Source organism: Sinohyriopsis cumingii, chromosome 8 (assembly GCF_028554795.1).
Source record: "Sinohyriopsis cumingii isolate HCF-2022 chromosome 8, ASM2855479v2, whole genome shotgun sequence".
NCBI lineage: Eukaryota > Metazoa > Mollusca > Bivalvia > Unionida > Unionidae > Sinohyriopsis > Sinohyriopsis cumingii.
Genome location: NC_142968.1, coordinates 95,222,344 through 95,245,921, shown reverse-complemented (window position 1 = coordinate 95,245,921; position 23,578 = coordinate 95,222,344). Strand labels below are relative to the sequence as shown.

Here is a 23,578-nt window from a genome sequence, read left to right as displayed (position 1 = left end):
TGTTCAGGCACAGCAGAAGACAGCAAGGGTTTCTATTTTTTAAAGTAATTGTGAGCGTGTGGACACCTTGACTGAGACGACTGGTCTGAGATGATTAGATTGAGATAAGAAAAGTATAATTAGCAAAACAGCTACATTTTTCTGTCGCATGGGTGAGAAAAATCAGTTATGGACCAAATGAGCTACAGGATACAACAGTTGATTCTGCTAAGGTCTTAAAGCACAAACAATTAATTACAGAAAAACAAAATTATATAGTCCTCTACCTGACCACAGGTCACAATTATCATTTTCTAAAAGAAACTATTTCCTAATGAAAGTTTCCTTCTGGAAGGCTGCAAATGTTTATAAGATAAAATCTTAGTTATAATTAGAAGCCTCTTGGTAAAATTATAATATAAAATGTAGTAAAGAACATGTTGAACTGGCAATTTGTGGGGAATTTACAAAGTTCCAGACTAAGATTGAGATTAATAAGTTTATTACAAAACCAAAATCAGTGATTCAGGTCAGGTAGAAAATGAACTTGATTTTGGACAAGGTCAGGTCCAACAGACAATGTCAGATTATCAATAGCATGTAATAAAATGAAGAAAAAAAACAAGATAAACTAACAATCCCAATTAAATATGCATAACATTCTGACATTACATATTTTTAAATATGATGTCATAATAGAAAGTACTTTAACATTATGATATAGATGATTATAGCAAATTCTTATCAGTGACTTTGTTTGTAAAGTATTCTTTTCCCTTCTTTTCATGAAACTTCAGGGTGGAGTTAATGTTGGAATGTTAACTCCCTTGGGACAGGAACAAATGTACCTATTTGGTAAAGAGTTGAAGAGAGAATACATGAACAAAGCAAAGCTCCTTAGTCCTGAATATAATCCTGCAGAAATATAGTAAGTATAGCATATATAGATGAACAGATCCAGCTAGAAATGGAGGGTAGACCACTCCACCCGGTGCCAAACATCTACTTTCTGTTCATACCCATAGTTATAGCCCATGTTTAGATGACTGAAATATCTGATAAAAATTGTGCAATAGTGTACAATTGTGTGTATCTTTTTTGCCCACCATACACATCAGTTTTCCAGTACCAGACTTCCAAATTGTTTAAAGGTAAACCCTTCACAATAATAATGTCCCATTTTGGCAAAGTAACCGTCTTTCATACCCAGCTCCAATCCTTTGTAGTTGAAGCACTGATGTAAATATGTCAGGTTAAATATTTTTAGCACATACTGTAAGTCACTTTGCCTTTGTTATATATTGTTCTTCATGTTTTAACCATACTGGTAATAGACCAGAAGAGTTTATTGGGATGGTCTGTTGTTTTGTTGTACATCATCCAATGTTGGTCTATCCATTAGCAAGAATATTCAGTGGCTAATCAGTGCTAAAGAGGCCAGAGTAAAGTACCTGATTTTTGTGCCGAAGTTGCGAAGAATAAAAATACTTAGGGTATAGATTTGAGTGGTTCCTCTTTTATATGTCCTTTAAGATGTCAGTCATCTTTCATTTTACCTGTACAAGATACCGTTTGTTACTGACATAAGAAAAAAGTTTTAGCCATATTTGTTATGGTATTGCCATGAATAAAATCCACTAATACAACAATATTTTCTATATTTTAAAGCAGTTTTGTTATCTTGTGCATTTCTTACGTTCAAGTGGTATCATAGCATACATTCTACAAACATTACTTAATACACAGAACAAATTCCCAGTCATAATGTGTTATCATATCAGTTTGTGATGTTTTATCGTTGTTCTACTTCCTGAAGATCTGTCCATCAAAATAGTTCTGCATGTTTCATTTACTGGCAGAAGTTCAGTGCCTGAGTGCTTGCCTTTGTGTTTTTACTTTGTACTGTGTTGCATTTTCAAATTTAAAAAAATACGCACCAGAATTTTAACAATCCTGCACATAGTTTGCTTCCATTGTTTTGTTTTCTTAATGATGTATGTTTCAGCTGAACTTTTTAACAACTTTCTAATTTTGGGTATGTGACCATTATTTACTGTTCATTCTTGGATGCACGCTTTGTGTGCACATGCCTAAAATTGGTGAACAGTGTATATATGCAAAGCCATGCTGATATTTGTAATCATGATTACACAGTTTATTGGTCCATGTGCCCAGTGATCTACAACTTTGCACGTAATTGTATTGGGATGGGATAAGACCAGTTGCTAGCAATACTTTGTAGGAATTCAAGGTATTATATTCCAAAAATAAAACCGATCTACATTAATGGGGGAAAAAAGTTAGGAAAATTAGATTGGTGATTTCTTTTTACAACTTTTGCCATTTTGCACTACACATACATCATTTCCACTTAAGGAGAAACAATTAATTATGACACCATCACTACTGATGGCAATTAATTATGATACCATCACTACTGATGGCAATTAATTATGATATCTTCACTATTGATGGCAATTAATTATGATATCTTCACTACTGATGGTAATTAATTATGATACCATCACTACTGACAGTGATTAATTATGATACCATCACTACTGACAACAATTAAGTATGATATCATCACAACTGATGGCAATTAACTATGATACCATCACTGCTGATGGCAATTAATTATGATACCATCACTACTGATGGCAATTAATTATGATACCATCACTACTGATGGCAATTAATTATGATATCTTCACTACTGATGGCAATTAATTATGATACCATCACTACTGACAGTGATTAATTATGATACCATCACTACTGACAATAATTAAGTATGATATCATCACTACTGATGGCAATTAATTATGATACCATCACTACTGATGGCAATTAATTATGATACCATCACTACTGATGGCAATTAATTATGATATCATCACTACTGATGGCAATTAATTATGATACCATCACTACTGACAACAATTAAGTATGATACCATCACTACTGACGGCAATTAATTATGATACCATCACTACTGATGGCAATTAATTATGATACCATCACTACTGACAAAATTAAGTATGATACCATCACTACTGACAGCGATTAATTATGATACCATCACTACTGATGGCAAATAACTATGATACCATCACTACTGATGGCAATTAATTATGATACCATCACTACTGACAACAATTAACTATGATACCATCACTACTGATGGCAATTAATTATGATACCATCACTACTGACAACAATTAAGTATGATACCATCACTACTGACGGCAATTAATTATGATATCATCACTACTGATGGCAATTAATTATGATACCATCACTACTGACAACAATTAACTATGATACCATCACTACTGATGGCAATTAATTATGATACCATCACTATTGACAACAATTAAGTATGATACCATCACTACTGACAACAATTAATTATGATACCATCACTATTGACAACAATTAAGTATGATACCATCACTACTGACGGCAATTAATTATGATATCATCACTACTGATGGCAATTAATTATGATACCATCACTACTGATTTCAATTAATTATGATACCGTCACTGCTGATGGCAATTAATTATGATACCATCACTACTGACCGATTAATTATGATATCATCACTACTGATTTCAATTAATTATGATACCGTCACTACTGATGGCAATTAATTATGATACCATCACTACTGATTTCAATTAATTATGATACCGTCACTGCTGATGGCAATTAATTATGATACCATTGCTACTGACAAAATTAAGTATGATACCATCACTACTGACAGCGATTAATTATGATACCATCACTACTGATGGCAAATAACTATGATACCATCACTACTGATTTCAATTAATTATGATACCGTCACTGCTGATGGCAATTAATTATGATACCATCACTACTGACCGATTAATTATGATATCATCACTACTGATGGCAATTAATTATGATACCATCACTACTGATGGCAGTTAACTATGATACCATCACTACTGATGGTAATTAATGATACCATCACTACTGATGGCAATTAATGATACCATCACTACTGACAGTGATTAATTATGATACCATCACTACTGACAATAATTAAGTATGATACCATCACTACTGACAACAATTAATTATGATACCATCACTACTGACAACAATTAATTATGATACCATCACTACTGACAGTGATTAATTATGATAACATCACTAATGAAAACAATTAATTATGATACCATCACTATTGATGGCAATTAATTATGATACCATCACTACTGATGGCAATTAATTATGATGCCATCACTAGTGATGGCAATTAATTATGATACCATCACTACTGATGGCAATTAATTATGATACCATCACTAGTGACGGCAATTAATTATGATACCATCACTACTGATGGCAATTAATTATGATGCCATCACTAGTGACGGCAATTAATTATGATACCATCACTACTGATGGCAATTAATTATGATACCATCACTACTGATGGCAATTAATTATGATACCATCACTACTGATGACAATTAATTATGATACCATCACTATTGACGGCAATTAATTATGATACCATCACTACTGATGGCAATTAATTATGATACCATCACTACTGATGGCAATTAATTATGATACCATCACTACTGATGGCAGTTAATTGTGATGCCATCACTTCTGACACAGTAAAAAACTGAGAATGTCCTTAACATTTCACTTGAAGATTTGAAGTGTTGAATTCATTTTACTTGTATTGAGTTATAGATCTATTTTTGTTTATCCTCTATTGTCATAAGCCTCAGCTTTGTTTTATTCAGTGTTGCAGGAAATACTGCCATTTTTAGAGACATAAGTATTGATTGAATTGTGTAATATATATATATGTATACATATATATATATATATATATATATATATATATATATATATACATACATACATATATATATGCACACAAACATCCAAATACACACGTGCACATATATGTTACTATCACTGATCATAAATAAAAAAAGTCACTTAATACATAATATTCCTTGGCACTGTAAACTGTGAGTTGCGTTATGCTTGAAAGAAGCATGTCATCTAGATCTGCATGGTCTTGGGGAGAGAGCTAGAGCTGGTAGAGGTGTTATATATTTAGGCACTACTTAGATTCTGCCTACCTGTAAAAATGTAAAGATGTGGGGTCTTGGCTATCACAGCTTGGATTTTCATTATCTTGCTTAGTGGCATTGTTTCCACAATATGATGAGTGTGTTTGGGTTTGCCAGGGATAGGGGAGAATGAGGTGTTAAGTAAATAGGCACTATTTAGCTTGTATCTGCTTGAGCATTTGAGTTTATAATGAAGTATAACCTTGCTTGGCTGGCACTGTTAGGAGTGCAGGTTTTGAGCCAAGATGAAGATGGCAGTGGTGAGATGGTGCTGATGCTAGATCTATTATCTGTGTTTTGACACATTTCAAGTTATGCTTTTGTTGTGTGCATCATTTGTTAAAATACAGTCTTGAAAAATGGGATCAATCAATAGGCACAAACATTGCCTGGAGTCAAATGGTAGTGTTGAACACTATGAGTATGAATCAAGTTGAGGTGAACAATTGGTGGATGTAAAAGTAAGTTGAGTTTAATCTTATTAGCTAAGGTGCAAAATTGATTGTAAGAAAAATATTTTACTGTGTTTAAACAGTATTTCACCTTGAGGTGCAAAAAGCAATACCTTTTTGGCATTATATTTTACCACTAGCTTAAACATTGGTTTTTATGGCTCACACTGTACAACGAAATAAATCCGGCATTAACACAGGAAAAAAACGTGTACATGATTGGTTTCAGACTTCTTCAAAATATATATCACATTTGCATACGGCCATGCAGTTTGAAAATGGTAATTGTTGTGTTGGTTCTTGGAACTGAATTTTTCAGTGTGACATGGGGAAGAATACACCTCTGTTCACACAAACCCACAACAACTCCAATTATGAAAACTACTCAGTCAATGACAGGTACATCTTTTTCTGTAAAACTTGTTTACATTGACCCCTTCGTATATAAAGGTAAGATGGATAAATATTTACAATGTTAAATGTCAGGTAACCTTATAAGATTCACTGATCCATGTATATCTGTATTTCTCTGCATGCTTTATTCAGGTTACAAAATTCCAGATTGGTAGGTGTATATTAGTGAATCACCCTGCTCATTATCATTCTCAGTAATAATTCCCTACATTTTTTAAAGGGTTTCTTGCCTCTTCCAGCTCAGCATGTTTCCTCTGTACTATCATAACCTCAGCAATGTTCCCTACTGTACTATCATAACCTCAGCATGTTCCTTCTGTACTATCATAACCTCAGCAATGTTCCCCACTGTACTATCATAACCTCAGCATGTTTCCTCTGTACTATCATAACCTCAGCAATGTTCTCACTGTACTATCATAACCTCAGTATGTTTCCTCTGTACTATCATAACCTCAGCATGTTCCCCACTGTACTATCATAACCTCAGCATGTTCCCACTGTACTATCATAACCTCAGCAATGTTCCCCACTGTACTATCATAACCTCAGTATGTTTCCTCTGTACTATCATAACCTCAGCATGTTCCCTCTGTACTATCATAACCTCAGCAATGTTCCCATTGTACTATCATAACCTCAGCACACAGAGTCCAGAATTGACTTTTAGTATTTGACAGTGTGGTGTATGTAAAAAAAAATGACTTTCAAAGTCCATCAAATATCTTTTCCAGGTGAAGAATGGTTTTATTGAAATTAAAAACGATAGCTGTAGTAAGCTGATAAAGGTTTAATTTCATTTTATAAATATCAGATTTTACACTGAACTGATGATTATAGAGTAGCGTTTGTACATGGTAATTATTTTTATTTTGCAGTGTAAGGTCCACCAACATAAAGAGGACAAGAACATCAGCCAGATGTGTTTTAGCTGGAATGTATGGCAGTAAGCAGTTGAATAGTCTACAGGGTAAATATAATTCCCATGTTATTTTTTCATGAGCATATACTGTAAATCATATTATAATAGTGTCATTAAGGTTCCATTTTGCACTTCTTGCATTAAAAACTTGAAAGAGATATCTTTCCTTGATTTTTCTCATTGATCCTCCCATTTATAAATTAAGAATGTGCTTTTTTAGGGTGAGTGTGAAGAACATGCAGTGCTTTATTTTGGATCATCTTAATTATAGGGATCTTTTTTGTGTGGATTGGAGTACATCGCTGGGCATTATTGCATCTTTTATAAGATTCATAGTACTGCATGCCCATTTTCACTTTTTGACCTTCATATGTAAATTATTAAAGTGATAACTTTTTATTTTTGTGTGTGTACATTTTGAAATTTTATAGGTACATCATTTCAGAATAGTCATGCCTGCACTGAAAATTCATTAATTCATTGATTTATTTTTAGAGCAGGAAAAAAGTTAGTATAAATATTTAAAAAATTTGGGTTTAAAAAAAGAACTTGTATGGAAAATGTTGACCTATTTTGGCACTATATTTGTTTTATATGCCTTTTTAGCTCAGCAGGCTGTATAGTAGAGCAAGATTATGCTATTGCCCTACAAAAAAAGGCAGGGTTATGGGATCGCTTCTATCCCAGTACTCTCCACATCAGGATCCTTGATGCTGTGCTAATGCTGCCCTTGTTATCACATCACAGTCAGCGTCCTTCCCCACTTTTAGGGCTGCCTTTGCTACAGATGAGCCATGTGGCCTATTCAGGGCTGGCATTCTGCAGCAAGAAATAGACAACCTCCTCAGGAAATTGGCAGTAGAGCTTGTTCAAAATGTAAACTCTCCAGGATTTTACTCCAGACGATTCTTGGAGCCATGCCAAATCCCAATGCCATACTTGAGCATTTTATACATCTAGGATCTCTCAATCTTTCCACTCTGGGGCCATGATTTAAAATATTAAAACAGACAGTTTCTCACCACCAAGTATGAGTGAGATGTCTCCATCATATTAGATATTCAAGATATGTACCTTCATATTCCAATACACGTCTTCCATACAATTCCTGCAGTGCACAATGAGGTGATACATTAAAACAATTAATAATTAAAAGTGCTCCAGTTGGGTCTGAATATCAGTCCCCGGTTCTTCACAAGAATTATGGACCGAACACTTTGGAGTTACCTCTGCATCCACAACTATCAGATACTTGGTTCAGTTACATGAAAAAAATGGTAGGGGAATTATATTCAAGATGAAGACATGAAATCCATTGTTTGACTGGTGCTTGTGCCTTGGATTTCTTGTGAACTAAAACGAATCTGATTTTTAAAACATGTCACCAGGTCTGTCCCCTTGGAGAATGTGCCTTGAAAATCATCTTTTATTCCCTCAAAGAATCAAATCTCATCTTGTTGGGTCTACCATTGATGCAGCAGCTCATCTTGGGCCAGCTGTTTAGGAGACCATTTCTGACAAATTTAGGACATTTTGTTCTGTGTTTCATTATCCGGTGATCTACATGAAGTTTTGCACTATGCTCATTTCTTTAAACACTAGCCAGTAGAGGCATGTAACTTGATAATATATGAAACACACAGAGTGGTACTTTCTTCAGATAAAATTGTATCACATTAACCTTTTTTTTCTTTCAGTTACCTACATTACATTTTAGGCTGAACACAGTTTCTCAGTCACTGCCTGTTATTTAACTTGCCAATATGTAGATGCATGATGAAGAGTTCTTCAAAGTGTAGGCACAACTTGCATTGCTTTTAAGCTCTTATAATAGCATTTGTGGTTTTCCTGTTTTTGTAATTAAGATGATTTTTCTGTATTTATAACATTATTGAAAACAAATATGAAAGAAGAACTTATATATTTTCATGGATAATTCAACAAAAGTACTTATGATTGTTCTAAAAAAGAGCTTACATTTCATCTATCCTTTATTTTACAGAGCCATTAAAGCTGTATGTAGATAACTTGAATACAGATTTCCTGATTCCACAGACCAGTGACTGTCATGTCCTTCATCAAATTACCCATGATGCTCTAGTATATTGGGGTGACCTTCCAGAGATAAAGAGGGATAGGTTACTTGTAGAAAAGAATATAGGTAAATGTGTACTCTGTCTGTTATTTCTCTTGTGTACAGTTGTTATTTTCCATCATGAATGTGGAAGGAACATATAATTCTTCTCATGTTTCTTCTTCAAGTTGCATTTAAGACATTACACAGTAGGGTTCATATTGGCAGCTGACTGCCAGTACTATATGATATCATGATATGCAATTTCTAATGCACCATCTCTAAATTGATGATACACATATGATATTATTTAAGTATGTGTAATGAATGCACATGCATTCATCCCAAGGTCTAGATGACCTTTAATAAAAATAGTACCCTCTGGATAACCATCTTAAAATATCACTTCTACTCCAGAATGAAAAGATTTCTAATGATGACTAGTTGGCTTTTAATGAAAATGGTCCTAATCTTAAATCCAATGTCTGCCATGGTGGCCATCTTGAAAATTGTTGTCATTGCTATTCCTTTTGAACTGATGGTTGCATTGGCATAGGTTTTTTGCTCCACAGGACATATCCATAAGAGCTTATGGGTTGGCCTGTTGTCAGTCATCTGTCATCTAATGTCTGCCTAACTGTTAGTACAGGTTTGCTATTGCTACTCCTCAGCTGAAGATTGCCATGAAACTTTGCATACACAGTAAGTCCTTAATGAAAATTATGCTGCTGAGACATCCAGTATGGCTGCCACAGTGGTAATCTTGAAAATCTTATCACTACTCCTTGTGAATGGATGGTTATATCAGCATGGGGTTTTCTTTGAAAGACTTCTTATGATGTCTGGTTGGTCCTAAATGAAAATGATGCTGATCAGAAGTCATGTGGCCAAAGTGGCAGCCATTTAGAAAATCTTGCTCTCCAGTATGGCTGCCACAATGGCTATCTTAAAAATCTTGCTGTTGCTAATCCTTCTGAATATAATGTCATGTCAAGTGGTTTTCCCAAATGACTTCTTGTGATGTCTAGTTTGTCTTAAATGAAGATCATTCAACTTGGACATTATTACTGGCTACTACAGTGGCCATCTTGAAAATCTTGTTATTGCTACATCTGATGAATGGATGGTCATGTCAACAAATGATGCCATCAAGATGGCCATCTTTAAACTCTAATAATTATTCCGTCATAACTGATGGTCACATCAGTATAGGATTTTCACCAAGAGACTTTTTATGATATCTAGTTGGTCCTAAATGCAAATGGTGTGCCATAGACATCCAGTAACATAAACATTTTGCAAATCATCAGTTTGAAAATTGTATTGCTCAGGAATATTGGAGATTGTTCTGACACACAGCAGTTAAAACATAGAAATGGTCTTATCTTGTAATTCTATAACCATGCATTGTTATGATCACTCCTCCTAACCTACTTGGAGGATTGCCTTGTTATGGCCATTTCTCCTAAACTACTTGGAGGATTGCCTTGTTATGACCACTCCTCCTAAACTGCTTGGAGGATTGCCTTGTTATGACCACTCCTCCTAACCTACTTGGAGGATTGCCTTGTTATCACCACTCCTCCTAAACTACTTGGAGGATTGTGTTGTTATCACCACTCCTCCTAAACTACTTGGAGGATTGCCTTGTTATCACCACTCCTCCTAAACTACTTGGAGGATTGTGTTGTTATCACCACTCCTCCTAAACTACTTGGAGGATTGCCTTGTTATCACCACTCCTCCTAACCTACTTGGAAGATTGCCTTGTTATCACCACTCCTCCTAACCTACTTGGAGGATTGCCTTGTTATCACCACTCCTAACCTACATGGAGGATTGCCTTGTTATCACCACTCCTCCTAACCTACTTGGAGGATTGCCTTGTTATCACCACTCCTCCTAACCTACTTGGAGGATTGCCTTGTTATCACCACTCCTAACCTACATGGAGGATTGCCTTGTTATCACCACTCCTCCTAACCTACTTGGAGGATTGCCTTGTTATCACCACTCCTCCTAACCTACTTGGAGGATTGCCTTGTTATCACCACTCCTCCTAAACTACTTGGAGGATTGCTTTGTTATCACCACTCCTCCTACTTGGAGGATTGCCTTGTTATGACCACTCCTCCTAAACTACTTGGAGGATTGCCACTAAAAAATAACACGTTCATCTCAAGGTCTAGTTTGCTGATCTGATATCCTATATTGCTGACATTGCAACCATCTTGAAAATCTTGTTATTGCTACTTGTTCAGTGAATGGCAAAACACGTGATATTCTGTCAGGACTGGTGTCAACCTCAATAAATTTGTTACGGTTCTGTTTTGTAAAAAATATTCTACATTATTTGCTGTATTTTGTTGTAACTGCCACACTATTCCTGTTTTAATTTTGAACTGTGGTGTACCACAGTTCTGTTTCATTTCCATCAGCTGTTCACCTGCATCATCATTATCATTATCATCATCATCATCTTTTGCCTAAGACTGTGTTGATCAGTAATCTCATTTGTATTTTGTAAATGTTCATGATAAAGAATGTTCTTAAGTTTCTTTTGCTAATTTTTGTATAAATGAAATATTTTACAGAAAATTATTACTTTTTGTGAGTATGGATTATTGAAACATTAATTTCTGTAACAAAATTCTGATCGCCTTGAATTGATTGAATGATGTGATATGGTCAGTAGTGCTCTTTAAAAACGTAATTGCAATACAGGTAAGAATAAATATATAAGAATAGAGAGAAATAACATTTTGTCATCATTGTTTATTGACATTACCATTTGTATTTTCAGGATTAGATTCAACAAATGGTGGAAAGAAACTTGATTTTATTTATGCCAGGGATGATATAGTTGCTAGAAAAGTAAGAAAGCAAGATATATAGATCGTCTTATATGAATACCTATTTCTCTATCAAATACATTAACATTAGGGAAGTAAATTCTGCTACTTTCTCGAATCCAGCTATCCTGGAAGAGACACAATTGTGGTCTTTACTTTCTATATGCAATATGGACAAAGGGAACAAACTCTTACCAATTACCTCATCTTACCACTCCTAGGCAGCTAACCATCAGCTGGTTGTTTACCAGTTCATGGCTTTACAGTGGCATGGTAAACATCATCCTTCATTGCCTGTCAGAATTCTGCAAGATCTTTATTCCATAAATCCATCCATAAAAAAGTGTGGTAAAATATTGTGCATGAAGCTGTCCCTGGGTAGACCTGCATATGTTTTGGGGTTGGTGGACTTAATTTTGGTGAGCTGACAGGTTCTTATGTAACATCATCTATACATGTGGATTGTATTTTTGTACTGCATATATTGGCTTTTCTAGTATTTTTAACTTTTGAGAAAACAATGTAAATGAATGTGCAGAATTCAAAATGTTCAAGGTCATTGAGACTGATCATGACACCTGTCTTGATTGTTCTAAATGTACATAAAATGCACCATACAGTGTTTTATTTTTCTCTTTATCAGAATGGACTTTGTAATTGGTCCCATGTAAGAATCTGAAGGCAAGAAATAGGAATACAAAGTCAACATTTGGACAGCTGGTGAGAAACAATTCGGTGGTGTCGATAAATCTGTGTTACACCAGTCTAGTGCGTGGATAGTCATGCATGAGGAGGTTGATTCAGGAGATGGAGGGACAGAGACATTTTTAAGACATTTTTTGTCCCACTGTTTTCTAATGTCTATCAAATACTGGTTATAATTTGCATGGAAATTGCTATTCCAAAGTTTGGCAACCCCATGGCCAGAAGTTCCTCCATATGCCCATACATGTCCTTAGGGCCAGTAAGACAGGGTACATAAAGTGTGAAAGTGATTTTGTTACAATATGTCATTGCCACATGCTGCCATTCAGGTTGCCAGTGTTCTAGTCCAGCTTTCTGATGGTCTGTGCATACCACAAAGTGTTCTGAGATTGTTTCTATTGAAGGACCATATTGTATACTGGCCAACAATCCCATGATACACAGAACCATATTGTATACTGGCCAACAATCCCATGATACACAGAACCATATTGTATACTGACCAACAATCCCATGATACACAGAACCATATTGTAGACTGGCCAACAATCCCAGGATACACAGAACCATATTGTGATCAGTATAACCTGTATAGTCATTTTGCCAACTACTAGCTTTCTCTTAGTCTTCTGTCCCAGTGCAACATAATATTGTTGGTTACTTGGACTCTAGCACTTCTAGTAGGTCTGACATTACTGCCATATCCAGTAGAGAGATACTAGCCTGCACTACTTCCTTGCCTCATGGTTTGTTGGGGGATAAGGACATGGAGTTTTTGTCAGATGAGAATAAAGTTCATAGTTAACACAGGGAAAATTTTGATCTGCCCACCTACTTTGATCCTGCCGTGGAAAGGATGGAGTTAGTTTCAAGGTTTCTCTTTTCCCAAGCCTCCTGACAACTGCCACTGACATTACCAAGCCCACCATCTGCTGATAATCTTCAGGTTGGAGCCAGACCTCTCCATGATGGGAGATCCATTTTGTTTCAGAGGATCTTTAGATTTTGCTTCTCTGACCCCTCCCTTTTTGTGAGTTTTCCTACAATGAATGAACTTCCAACTGATCCTTTGAAGGTGGAGATTTTAATAGAGGAGATTGATTCATTACTTTCCAAATGATTGGTGTAGAGGTTTTGCAAACCAAACTGTTGGGAATTTTATTGAAGGCTTATGCTGGTACTAAAAGCAAACTCTAACTAGTGACAGATCCCAGCCAGGTCAGCAGATACATATCGGCACCAAACTTCAAGATCAAAATGTTGTGATTAATTTGTCCTTCCTTGAAGGGGTATGAGTTTGTGATCAGTCTCAAACTAACTGTTGCCTATTTTCATGTCCGTAACCATCCAACTTCATGCCAGTTTCTTGCAATGTTGCACTCTGTCTTTCAGCCTGAATTTCTGCTTATGGGCATTATGAAGGCATGTTGAGAGCTTGTTCCTGACCTCTTCATCAACAGTTACTTCTTTTTAACTGGACAGTGTCCTTCAGAAACACATGGTAAATTAAGTTTTACTACAGGAAATAGATCTTATCCCTTCCCAACTATTCATCCATCTGAGTATGTTATTTTTAACCATTTCTTTCCTTCATGCATATTGCACGGATTATTGAACTCATAGTTTCAATCTCCAAATGGGAAGTGGGTTTTTGTTGGAAATTTTCTGCAAAACTTTGGTCCACTAAATGTAGCAGTAGATTTTATTCATCCAGGCCACCTTTTTTATGCACCCTATGCAGATGCCAATCTTGGCTAGTAGTGTCCATTTTTCAGTCAACTAGATCCTCATGTTTCAGTCATGAGATAAAGGAGTTCTTCCTCAGTGCGATGACAGTCATTGGCTATTGTAAGGAATTCCTTTGAAGAAACCCAAATCAGACATTATGGTTTGTTTGTGTGCCAACTTGTTTTAGCTGGAGGTTGCAGGGGTTGAGTTTGGTAAGTGGCAAATGAGTGACTTTCGTTGTTGAAATGATCAACTCTGAAGGATGGTGATCCTGGTAATGTCTCCTTAAACAAATCATCTGTCTTATGCATTCTGCTCTGAGAATTTCTAAGCTGGTTTTCTTTGGACAATAGGAGAAGATTATAGCAGTCCAGATCAGATATACTCTCCACAGACTCAATACGCTGACATTCCTTGTCAAAAAGGGCACCAGAATTTACTTGGCCATTTTTGGGGCATCCATTTATCTCCATGATCTAGTGTCATGAGAATTTAAACTGCTGAATACCCGTTTGCTGCAGCCCAGACACATTTTATGCCAGCACAACCTCCGCATGGGAATAGATTTAGCACTTTTATTGGATTTCTCATTAGCTTTTGCTTGTAAGAAAAAGTTGTTCCTTCCTTAACAGGGTGCTTTTTGTCCCATGTTATGTGACCTTGTCTTGATAATATGAGAGTATATTCACTGAATTGTTTTTAAAAAATTGGTAAATTATGTTTTTCTCATTATACTTAGCCAATCAGATTATTGTTAAACCCTCCCAAACCTAATTATTGATTTGAGCATCCTCTTTGACGCATTGCTCAGCTTACGCTTGTAAACAATAAGTTGATGATTAATCACCTAGTGGGGGTAAAAGGAGGTGATTGGTAGTTTCTCGTCTTTCAACTGATACTGCTGGATTTGTAAGGCAGTGAAGTTTATTTCTCTAACATTAATGTAATTGGTAAATAATTTGGGGGAAATATGATTTACTGAAATATTTACTTTTACACATTGAAATCTATGAAATGAATAAAGGAAGTTCTGTCTTTTATAACCCTAGGTTTTTATTTCATTTAATTTGGAATGAGGACAAATGTAAGATTGTATTGTTTAGAGAAAAATATTTGGGTGCTTCAGTCATTATGCCTTTGCAATACAGAATATTATTATGTCCTTTGTAATGTTATTTGGTGTTGTAATAATGTTATATAATATATACAAATTATAGGGTTTATGTATCTCTATAATATGGGATCTAAATATTTTTTCTATATAATTTTGATTTTATTTCTACTTATGAAACACCTGTGAAATGCTGTTCTTTGTCAGGTAGATATATAAACTAGTTCAGATTTAAAGTTTACCAATTAATTTAATTAATAAATGAAATGTAGATCATAGTGAACTTTTTTAATGTATGTTGTTGAAACAAACTGAAACTTTCGTAATTCTACTATCAACAGTACTTAAGAAGAGAACCTAAACTCAGACAAATCAGATTCAGGTGATTGTAAAATTAGGTCACATTGACAAACTCTTGTGGTAAGGGTATGAATAACATCATTTCACCAAAGATTATGACTGTAAAAGGCAACACAGCATTATCATGTGTCATGACATATTTCCATTGTCTCACTGACATTAATGTAATAGGAGAAATCAGTCGTCTGTACTCATCTTAGATTTTAGTTTCTACCTATTTTATTGGTCATTTGAAACCATTTCTCCCCTTGAAGGGAATTAAACAAAACTATGGTAAACAGGGATGTGGCTAACCATCTCCTTAAATCCTCTCCCATATATTTTGCCTCATCTTGATAAGTGGATTCTTTTTTGTCTGAATTGATTCTTTTACATACAGGATGCATAGTCTAAATTTTGTATTCATAAGGGAAAATAATTAAAACATATTTCATTTCAGACTCATGGGCTTCCTGTGCCAAAGGTGTTACTAGAGCTTGAAGACTTGATAGATAGGAGAGCTGTAGAAATGCTGTTATATTCATTTTGTGGGCTGCATGAGTAAGTACATTCAAAATCATACAAATGCACAGAGTTGTTAAATTGACATAACTTACATAAATTACCAAGACAAAATTGGAAACAATATCAACCATTTACCTCATGCAAGCATCTTCGGACACCTCTATTCCATGTAGCATAATTACCCACCCAGTCACATTATCCTGACACCAGACTGACCTGTCCTAGCACTACCCTCTTAATACTGAGTGTCTAGTAAGGCAGCTGTTAGTACCATTTTTATAAGTCATTGGTATACTTCGGCTAGAGTTTAAAGCCACAACCTTCTGCATCCAAGGCATAATCTCTAACCACTTAGATCACTGGGGTGGTCCAACCACAAAAGTAAAAGTACCCTCATACATGTGTGGGCTGACCACTCCAGGGGTTGACCGATCCATTTTATGGTTTATTGGCTTGGATAAATACTGCAGAAAATGGTTGTAAAAGTCACATTTGAATTCCATTATCTCTTTTTTGGGCATTAAATATAAAACTCCTTTGATGAAACTCACTAACACAACATTTCACTCTAGTTTTCTGCCTTAGTTTGACTTGGGAATTGTTATCCCCTGTACTTGACCATATAATAGTTGTAACGAATAGATGATTTTTATATGCAGAATATGTATTAAGTGATACATATGTGGTTCTGTTAAAGGTCGATCCCTTCTGATTGCTGCCTTATATGAAAATGTTTACACTGATGCTGGTGGTTGTGATTGTCACACCATTCAAATTTTGATCTAACTCATTTTATGGTTACTAGTGTTGCATAACTCATTTTATGGTTACTAGTGTTGCATAACTCATTTTATGGTTACTAGTTTTGCATACACTAGCAGCTCAGATATTGCCATATGGTAGTCTTTGTTGTGGATTTTTTTTTAGAAGATATGAGATGCTTTTGATGGATAACCACTTATTTTCTTATCCTTGTATAAGTGTAATACAGTTTGCCCGTTTGAGAAAGGCATGTGTTTTATGCTTATCATGCATGAGTGCAGTCATTGACTCTTTTGAAGGGGCCCTGAGTGGCCAGGTGGTCTAAAGCACTCTTTGTTATGGATCACTGCCATCACACCTCTTTTTGCGTGGGTTCAAGTCTGGGATTCAGCCAATGTGGGTATGTGAGAAAGCTTGCCAGTAGCTTCTCGTAGTCCCAGGGTGGTTTTTCCCAGGGTTTTCCCCGAGTTCTTCCTCTACTATTAATACTGGCATTAAACCAAACAACAACAACAACAACAACGACTCTTTAGATGCCATTATCTTGTCGTGAATTTTTGCATTGTTTCTTACCAACTATTGTGCATAATATGCAGCCACTACCCCACAAATAAAGTGCCAGATTTGTTAAACCATCTTGCATTTGTTGAGGAACAACATGCATTCTTGAAAAGTAAGTCAAGAGTGGTCTTCCTTTGGACTAGTAATTGGCACCAAGAACTCTATGGTCACTACTTTCTATTTCAACTCATTCTGGAGTGCGGAGACCTCACAGATTCCACTTTTATTGGTGCCTTTTCACTACTGGAGTGTTATCTTGGAGTTTTGTAACTTCTGTGATGTACACTTCACCTGCTTTCTACCTTTTTCTCACTTGACTTTCATTCCCAACAAATATTTATCACTTTGTCAATTTTAGCAGTATGAGTCAGAGCCATCTTAAATTAATCATGTCACCTGCATTTATTATACCAGGTGCAGTTGTAGACATGTGCAGTGCATGTACAATATGGTCAGTTGAGGGTAGAAAAAAAATTGATCTGTGTATGTTAGAATATTCTGACAGCTTTTTATACTGTTACACCCATCATTGCAACCTTTGGCATGATACAGGGACAAAGGTGGACCAGACATCAATTTTCCCAGTACTGGCTACAGTGATCTATCATGTGATAGCCAGTAACAGATTTCATCCCAGTATATCACCATGCCTTGGACTGCTCACACTATGGTCAAGATATAATGCCAGTCTAAGAATGGTGGCAATGGCTATTGCTCAGTATAGCCAATAATGGCCCATACAAGTTCAGCACAGTCATTAAAGGTCATTGAAAGTCAGTGATATTACAGCTAGGTCAATGAAAGTCATTGCACTGGGGGAGATTTTGCTTAAAAATAAAATATGATGGAAAAGTTTACTTTCTAGTCATTTATGTTACGGTTTGTAAGGTTTGAGTATAACACATGCGCATTCTTTCACTTCACAAAGTTTTAAATTTTCTGCCAAGCAAGGGCAGTTGATTTGTGACAGTCTTTTGAACAAACAATCATTATTAATGCCCGGAAAAATGTGGGCAACAAGACAAAGACTTTATTAAGTGGATGAGGAAAGATGCAACCTTGCAGCACAGTAGTGCAGAAGAAAAACAGAGATAGTGCTTTAGTGGGAATTGCTGCCTTAAGTAACCATTGAAAAGGAAAGAAACACTTGGAACTAATGAACTGCTGTTTCATTGCTAGCATTCATGGAGTCAGTGCAATAAATGCCAAATGCTATCACTGTCATCTCCATCAGAAAAATGGGTTTCAAACTTAATGAGCAGGTTCTGCAAGTTCAATAACTTACATTACGGGTTCAGTTTGGATGACAGGTTTTACATAAAGCGGTGATTTGCTGAAAGCTGGAATATTCTAAGCATAAGTAAAGTGAATACTGTTATTTTTTGTTTACATTTTGATTTTAAATGATCAAGATAGCCTAAGGTAGTGATTTCCCTTTGACATGCCTCATTTCCCCCTGGGACACTCTCCCCTTACAGCCACTTTGCAGAACAGCTAAAGGCTAGTAAACAGGCCATTGTGACTAATTAACAGATAATCATTACCGTAGTAATTATAAAAAGGGCTGCTCCTCTGAAGGCAATAAGCATGAAAAAATTAACAGTTTGAAGATTTCCCCATATTGACCTTTAAGTTGGCAATATCTGCATTCTTTTGTTTTTGCATTTAAAATTTTCATCAATAACCATTGTATTGATATTGAGACAGATTAATGCAGTCTAGGTTGGGATCATCAGAGTAGCCAATCTGTAAAATGTTTTCGCATGAATTAGCTACATTCATACATGAACATCACTTCCAAATTTATCATGAAAATAAATTATAGAGTAACTTCACTCTTGGGTGAAATTATTTCTTTGGTTGATATCAATGCAGTTCCATTTCTTTGTTTTTCTTCTGTTCTGTTTGAAAGTTTCCATGTTTGGAGTCCCCTGGTTATAGTGAAGTCATTGAGAAATCTTACAAGGGAGGCTATTTTGACTTACTTTTTAAGCAAGCAATTGATCTCTTTGCACTATTGTTGCTAAAGCAAGGCAAGATGGTTGCAGTATCATGTTTTGGCATGTAAGTGCTGAATTTGTGAGGTAGTGGTCGTATTTATAATTTGTCATGATCTTCACAATAAAAAGAATTGGATTTTAGTATTAGAAAGTTTGCCAGATTATAAAAATCAAATTTTGTTTGCAGCAAATTCTTGATTGTGAATTAAACTTTGAATGCTTTATATTTATAAAGCTATATCCATGCCAAGGAAACACCGTCTTTTTTCCCTACACAACTTCCTGATGAGAAATGATGGAAAATAATCATGATTGCTGATGTGGGGAATCATAATCAGTGGGCAGAAGCTTGATAATGGCTAACATTTTGCACCTTATGGTAGTTTTTTATTATTTCATATCAGCGCATATGATGAATTCTATTATTCATTTCCTGTGACTAAATCATTGATTAAACCTAAGACTGCAGAAGTGCAGAGTGAGTGCATTCTGTAGTACACTGGTTATGTTCATTGTATATGGAATGTTTCCTTACTTTTTCAGGACTGAACAGCCATTGGCAACCAAACTTACCTCAGGACGCTTTCTTTCCTGTGTTCTTGAAAATATGCAGAAAAAGAATGGGTAAGGCTTTACTGCACAGTAAATACCAGTGTATTATGATCATACAGCTGCAAAATGTGTGTAGTCCCAGATCAGCCATTGTGCAGGCAGTGTCTGCACTCATTGCATATGAACATAAGTAAAATAGAAAATATATTAATTTGTGTTGAACCCATCTTATTTTAAGCCTGAAAAGGCCATCACTTTAGCATTGGTGAATGTTTGTGTAACTGTACTTACATCCATCCTATGTTGACCCACAGTCTATAATTATGGTCAATAGTAATGTTTGTGTAACTGTACTTACATCCATCCTATGTTGACCCACAGTCTATAATTATGGTCAATAGTAATGTTTGTGTAACTGTACTTACATCCATCCTATGTTGACCTACAGTCTATAATTATGGTCAGTATTGATGTTTTTTTGCTTAAGCTCAGTGATTATGATGCAGCCTTACTGGAGGCTCAACATAGCCATCACTTTAGCATCATTGTGCATGTTCAGTAAATACATTATTGTTCAAAATTTTTTGATTCAGCACAGTATTAAACATTATACTTTGTACCCCAAAAAGGCTGACTCAACAAAAAAGGGGTATTGTGTAATGCATTGTTGATAGAAGTCATACGACATACATCATATTATGTCCCATGATACCCATATTTTTTTTAATGGCAGTAATACAGCACCTGCTACCTGCATTTGTTACCTTCACTGGGATGACACTTAACCTTACATCTGTCACTTTCTAAAACATACAATATCCATAGAGTGCCCTTCCATATTAGTCAACCGCTTTTGCAACATGCACAATGCAGAATGTTGGCATACTGCTATGTTTCTTACATGTATGGTGGCCAAAGTTTTTTTGTTGGATATTGCACTGAAGGAAATTGTACATGATTTAAGCACACAGCTGACCAAAATGGCTGATCCCAGGTACACAAAATATCAGCCCAAATTAGTCTAAATTACTCCATCTTTAGCAGCCATTACAATAGGGAAAACAAATTTTGTCAGATGAGACAATATCAGGTTGTCAAAGTGCAATGAATGAATTACCAAATATATAAAAATTAAACAGGTTATCATCTTTAATAATTTACCCTTGAATTTCAGTTAGCTGAAATGTAAAATATAATTATATAATCAACATTAGACTCATTTACTATTTTGAACTTTATTCATTGTTTGAATAGGAAATGAGTCTTTTAAAATATTACTGTAACATGGTAATATGAGTATGAATTGAACTGTATAACACATGGACATGTATTCCCTGATGGGCTTTTGCATGGTTGGGAGAATTTTGGATAACCTGCATGTCATATTCGCTAATTCTGCTCATGATGGGAGAGATGATTCCTACCAAAGAGTGAAATTAAGAATAAAAATGATGATGTCCTGTTAGGATTTAGTAAATATACATTGACCTGCATGGGTTATGGAACTAGTTTCTGTAACTGAACTATGAGCTTTTGCACAAAAGATAATGTTGCCTACACTATCTCAGATTACAGTTGTGAACTTTTTAGAGGCATATTTTCCAAGTCGATAAAAGCAATACATGATATTTTATTACATATGACTGAAAATTGATCGAATGTTAAAAAGATATTGACTTTCTTGGTAGAAGGTCTGGTTAGGGTTGACAAGTCTGTAAATATACAAAACTTTCTATGTATTAAGTCAGAAAAATGTTTTTCTAGCTCCTGCTTTAAATATCCTTTAAGATTTATTTGCCCATCTGTAATGAAACGTTATAACCCCCAGAAAAATCACTGTTCTCCAATATCAGCCAAGTTTCATCATTCAGTTTGTTTTATAAAAGAGCAAACATTACCTCTGTCAACACCGACCAATAAAAACCACTTTTCAACATACTCTGCATAGATTATATACCTCTTATGTGTATTTTATCATTTCAGACCTAAACTTTACCTCTTCTCTGCTCACGATTCCACTATTGTTGGTGTTCTCCATGCCTTAAATATTTTTGACAACCAGTGGCCTCCCTTTGCAGCTAACATACGCTTTGAATTGTATGAGGATTCCAAGAAAATGGAATATGTAAAGATCAAGTATAATGGACAGGTAAGTTCCTTTAGGTCTGCATTTACTGCAAGAGTAGAGACACAAAACCTGTATTGTATGTAATAACGATAGCATTAGGTGCCAGTTTAGTCGCACAAGACTATTGGTTTTTTGTGATTGGCTTTTAATGTGTGGTACTGAGTGATAAAAGATATCCATCAAGAAAAGTAGCTGCCATGAGTAATTTTTCTTTCACCTATAAAAAGGATACAATAGAAGACAGTTGAGCAAAGCTTAGTGTATTGCATTTGCACAGTTAGTTCTTAGCTTACCTGGCCCTGCATCCATTATGCATTGTCAGTCATTAATTGTCCATCCTTAAACAGTTGCTTGTTACCACTGTGGAGTAGATATTTTTCATCTTAATTTCAAATAAACACGGAATAACGTTGAAATGAGTTTGATAATGAGCAGGATCCAGGAAGTGATCATGCTTCTGATTTTCTAACCTTATTACCCTTCTGGAGTTAATATTTCTGATCCAGTTTTGATTAAACATAGAGTTTATGTTTACATTATTAAGATCTCAGATGCACCGCTCCGGTGGCCTAGTGGTTAGAGTGTCTGCCTCGGATGTGGGAGGTCATGGGTTTCATCCCCGGTTGAGTCATACCAAAGACTTTCAAAAATGATACTAACAGCATCCTCGCTTGGTGCTCAGCATTAAGAGGTTAGTGTTAGGACTGGTCGGCCTGGTGTCAGGATAATGTGACTGGGTGGGACATCATGCTACATGTCTGCGGCATGATGCTCCAGTGCTAGACATCACTATAAACTGTCACACTGCACACATTTTAGTGATATGACTGAAAAATTGTTAAAGCTACGTTAAAAATCCAAATCACAAACAAACACAAGATCTCAGACAAGTTCAGTAATGAGTGAGATTTATGCATACTAATGAGGTGTTCTGATTGGCTGAGCTTGCTTCCACTCAGTCAGCCATATTTTTGATCTTATTTGGATCAAAATGGAGATAAGGGCTGATATCCAGATATGGATGGATTCAGTAAAGAGCAAGATTCACAAATATTAATAATGTAGTCTTATATCTGAATGGCTGACTGTGTTTACCATGCTTGAGGTCAGATTTCTGATCCAGTTTAGATCAACTTTGGTAGATATGAGTTAAGTAATGAGTGAGGTCATATTGATGAGATTATCTTGGATCAAATTGTCTGAGCTTGTTCCCACTTTAGAGGCCGTATTTTAAAAACAGAAGAAATTCTTACCTATTCGGAGCTTATAGATCCATATATATATTCATTATGGTATGTCTAAATAATTAAGAATGTATATGAGTAATCCAACAATTGT

The 23,578-nt window shown here is 35.5% G+C and overlaps 1 protein-coding gene across 1 annotated transcript in view; it reads left to right on the top strand.

Moving 5' to 3' along the window:
- The window catches only part of LOC149794172 (lysophosphatidic acid phosphatase type 6-like), a 68,636-nt gene that overhangs the window by 21,030 nt on the left and 24,028 nt on the right, over positions 1-23,578 (top strand). Inside the window, exons 3-9 of the mRNA XM_089968277.1 lie at positions 777-907; positions 6,860-6,951; positions 8,906-9,064; positions 11,781-11,851; positions 16,173-16,273; positions 20,104-20,184; positions 22,096-22,261. Of these exons, the coding sequence (XP_089824403.1) occupies positions 777-907; positions 6,860-6,951; positions 8,906-9,064; positions 11,781-11,851; positions 16,173-16,273; positions 20,104-20,184; positions 22,096-22,261 (801 nt within the window). The remainder of the gene's footprint in view (positions 1-776; positions 908-6,859; positions 6,952-8,905; positions 9,065-11,780; positions 11,852-16,172; positions 16,274-20,103; positions 20,185-22,095; positions 22,262-23,578) is intronic.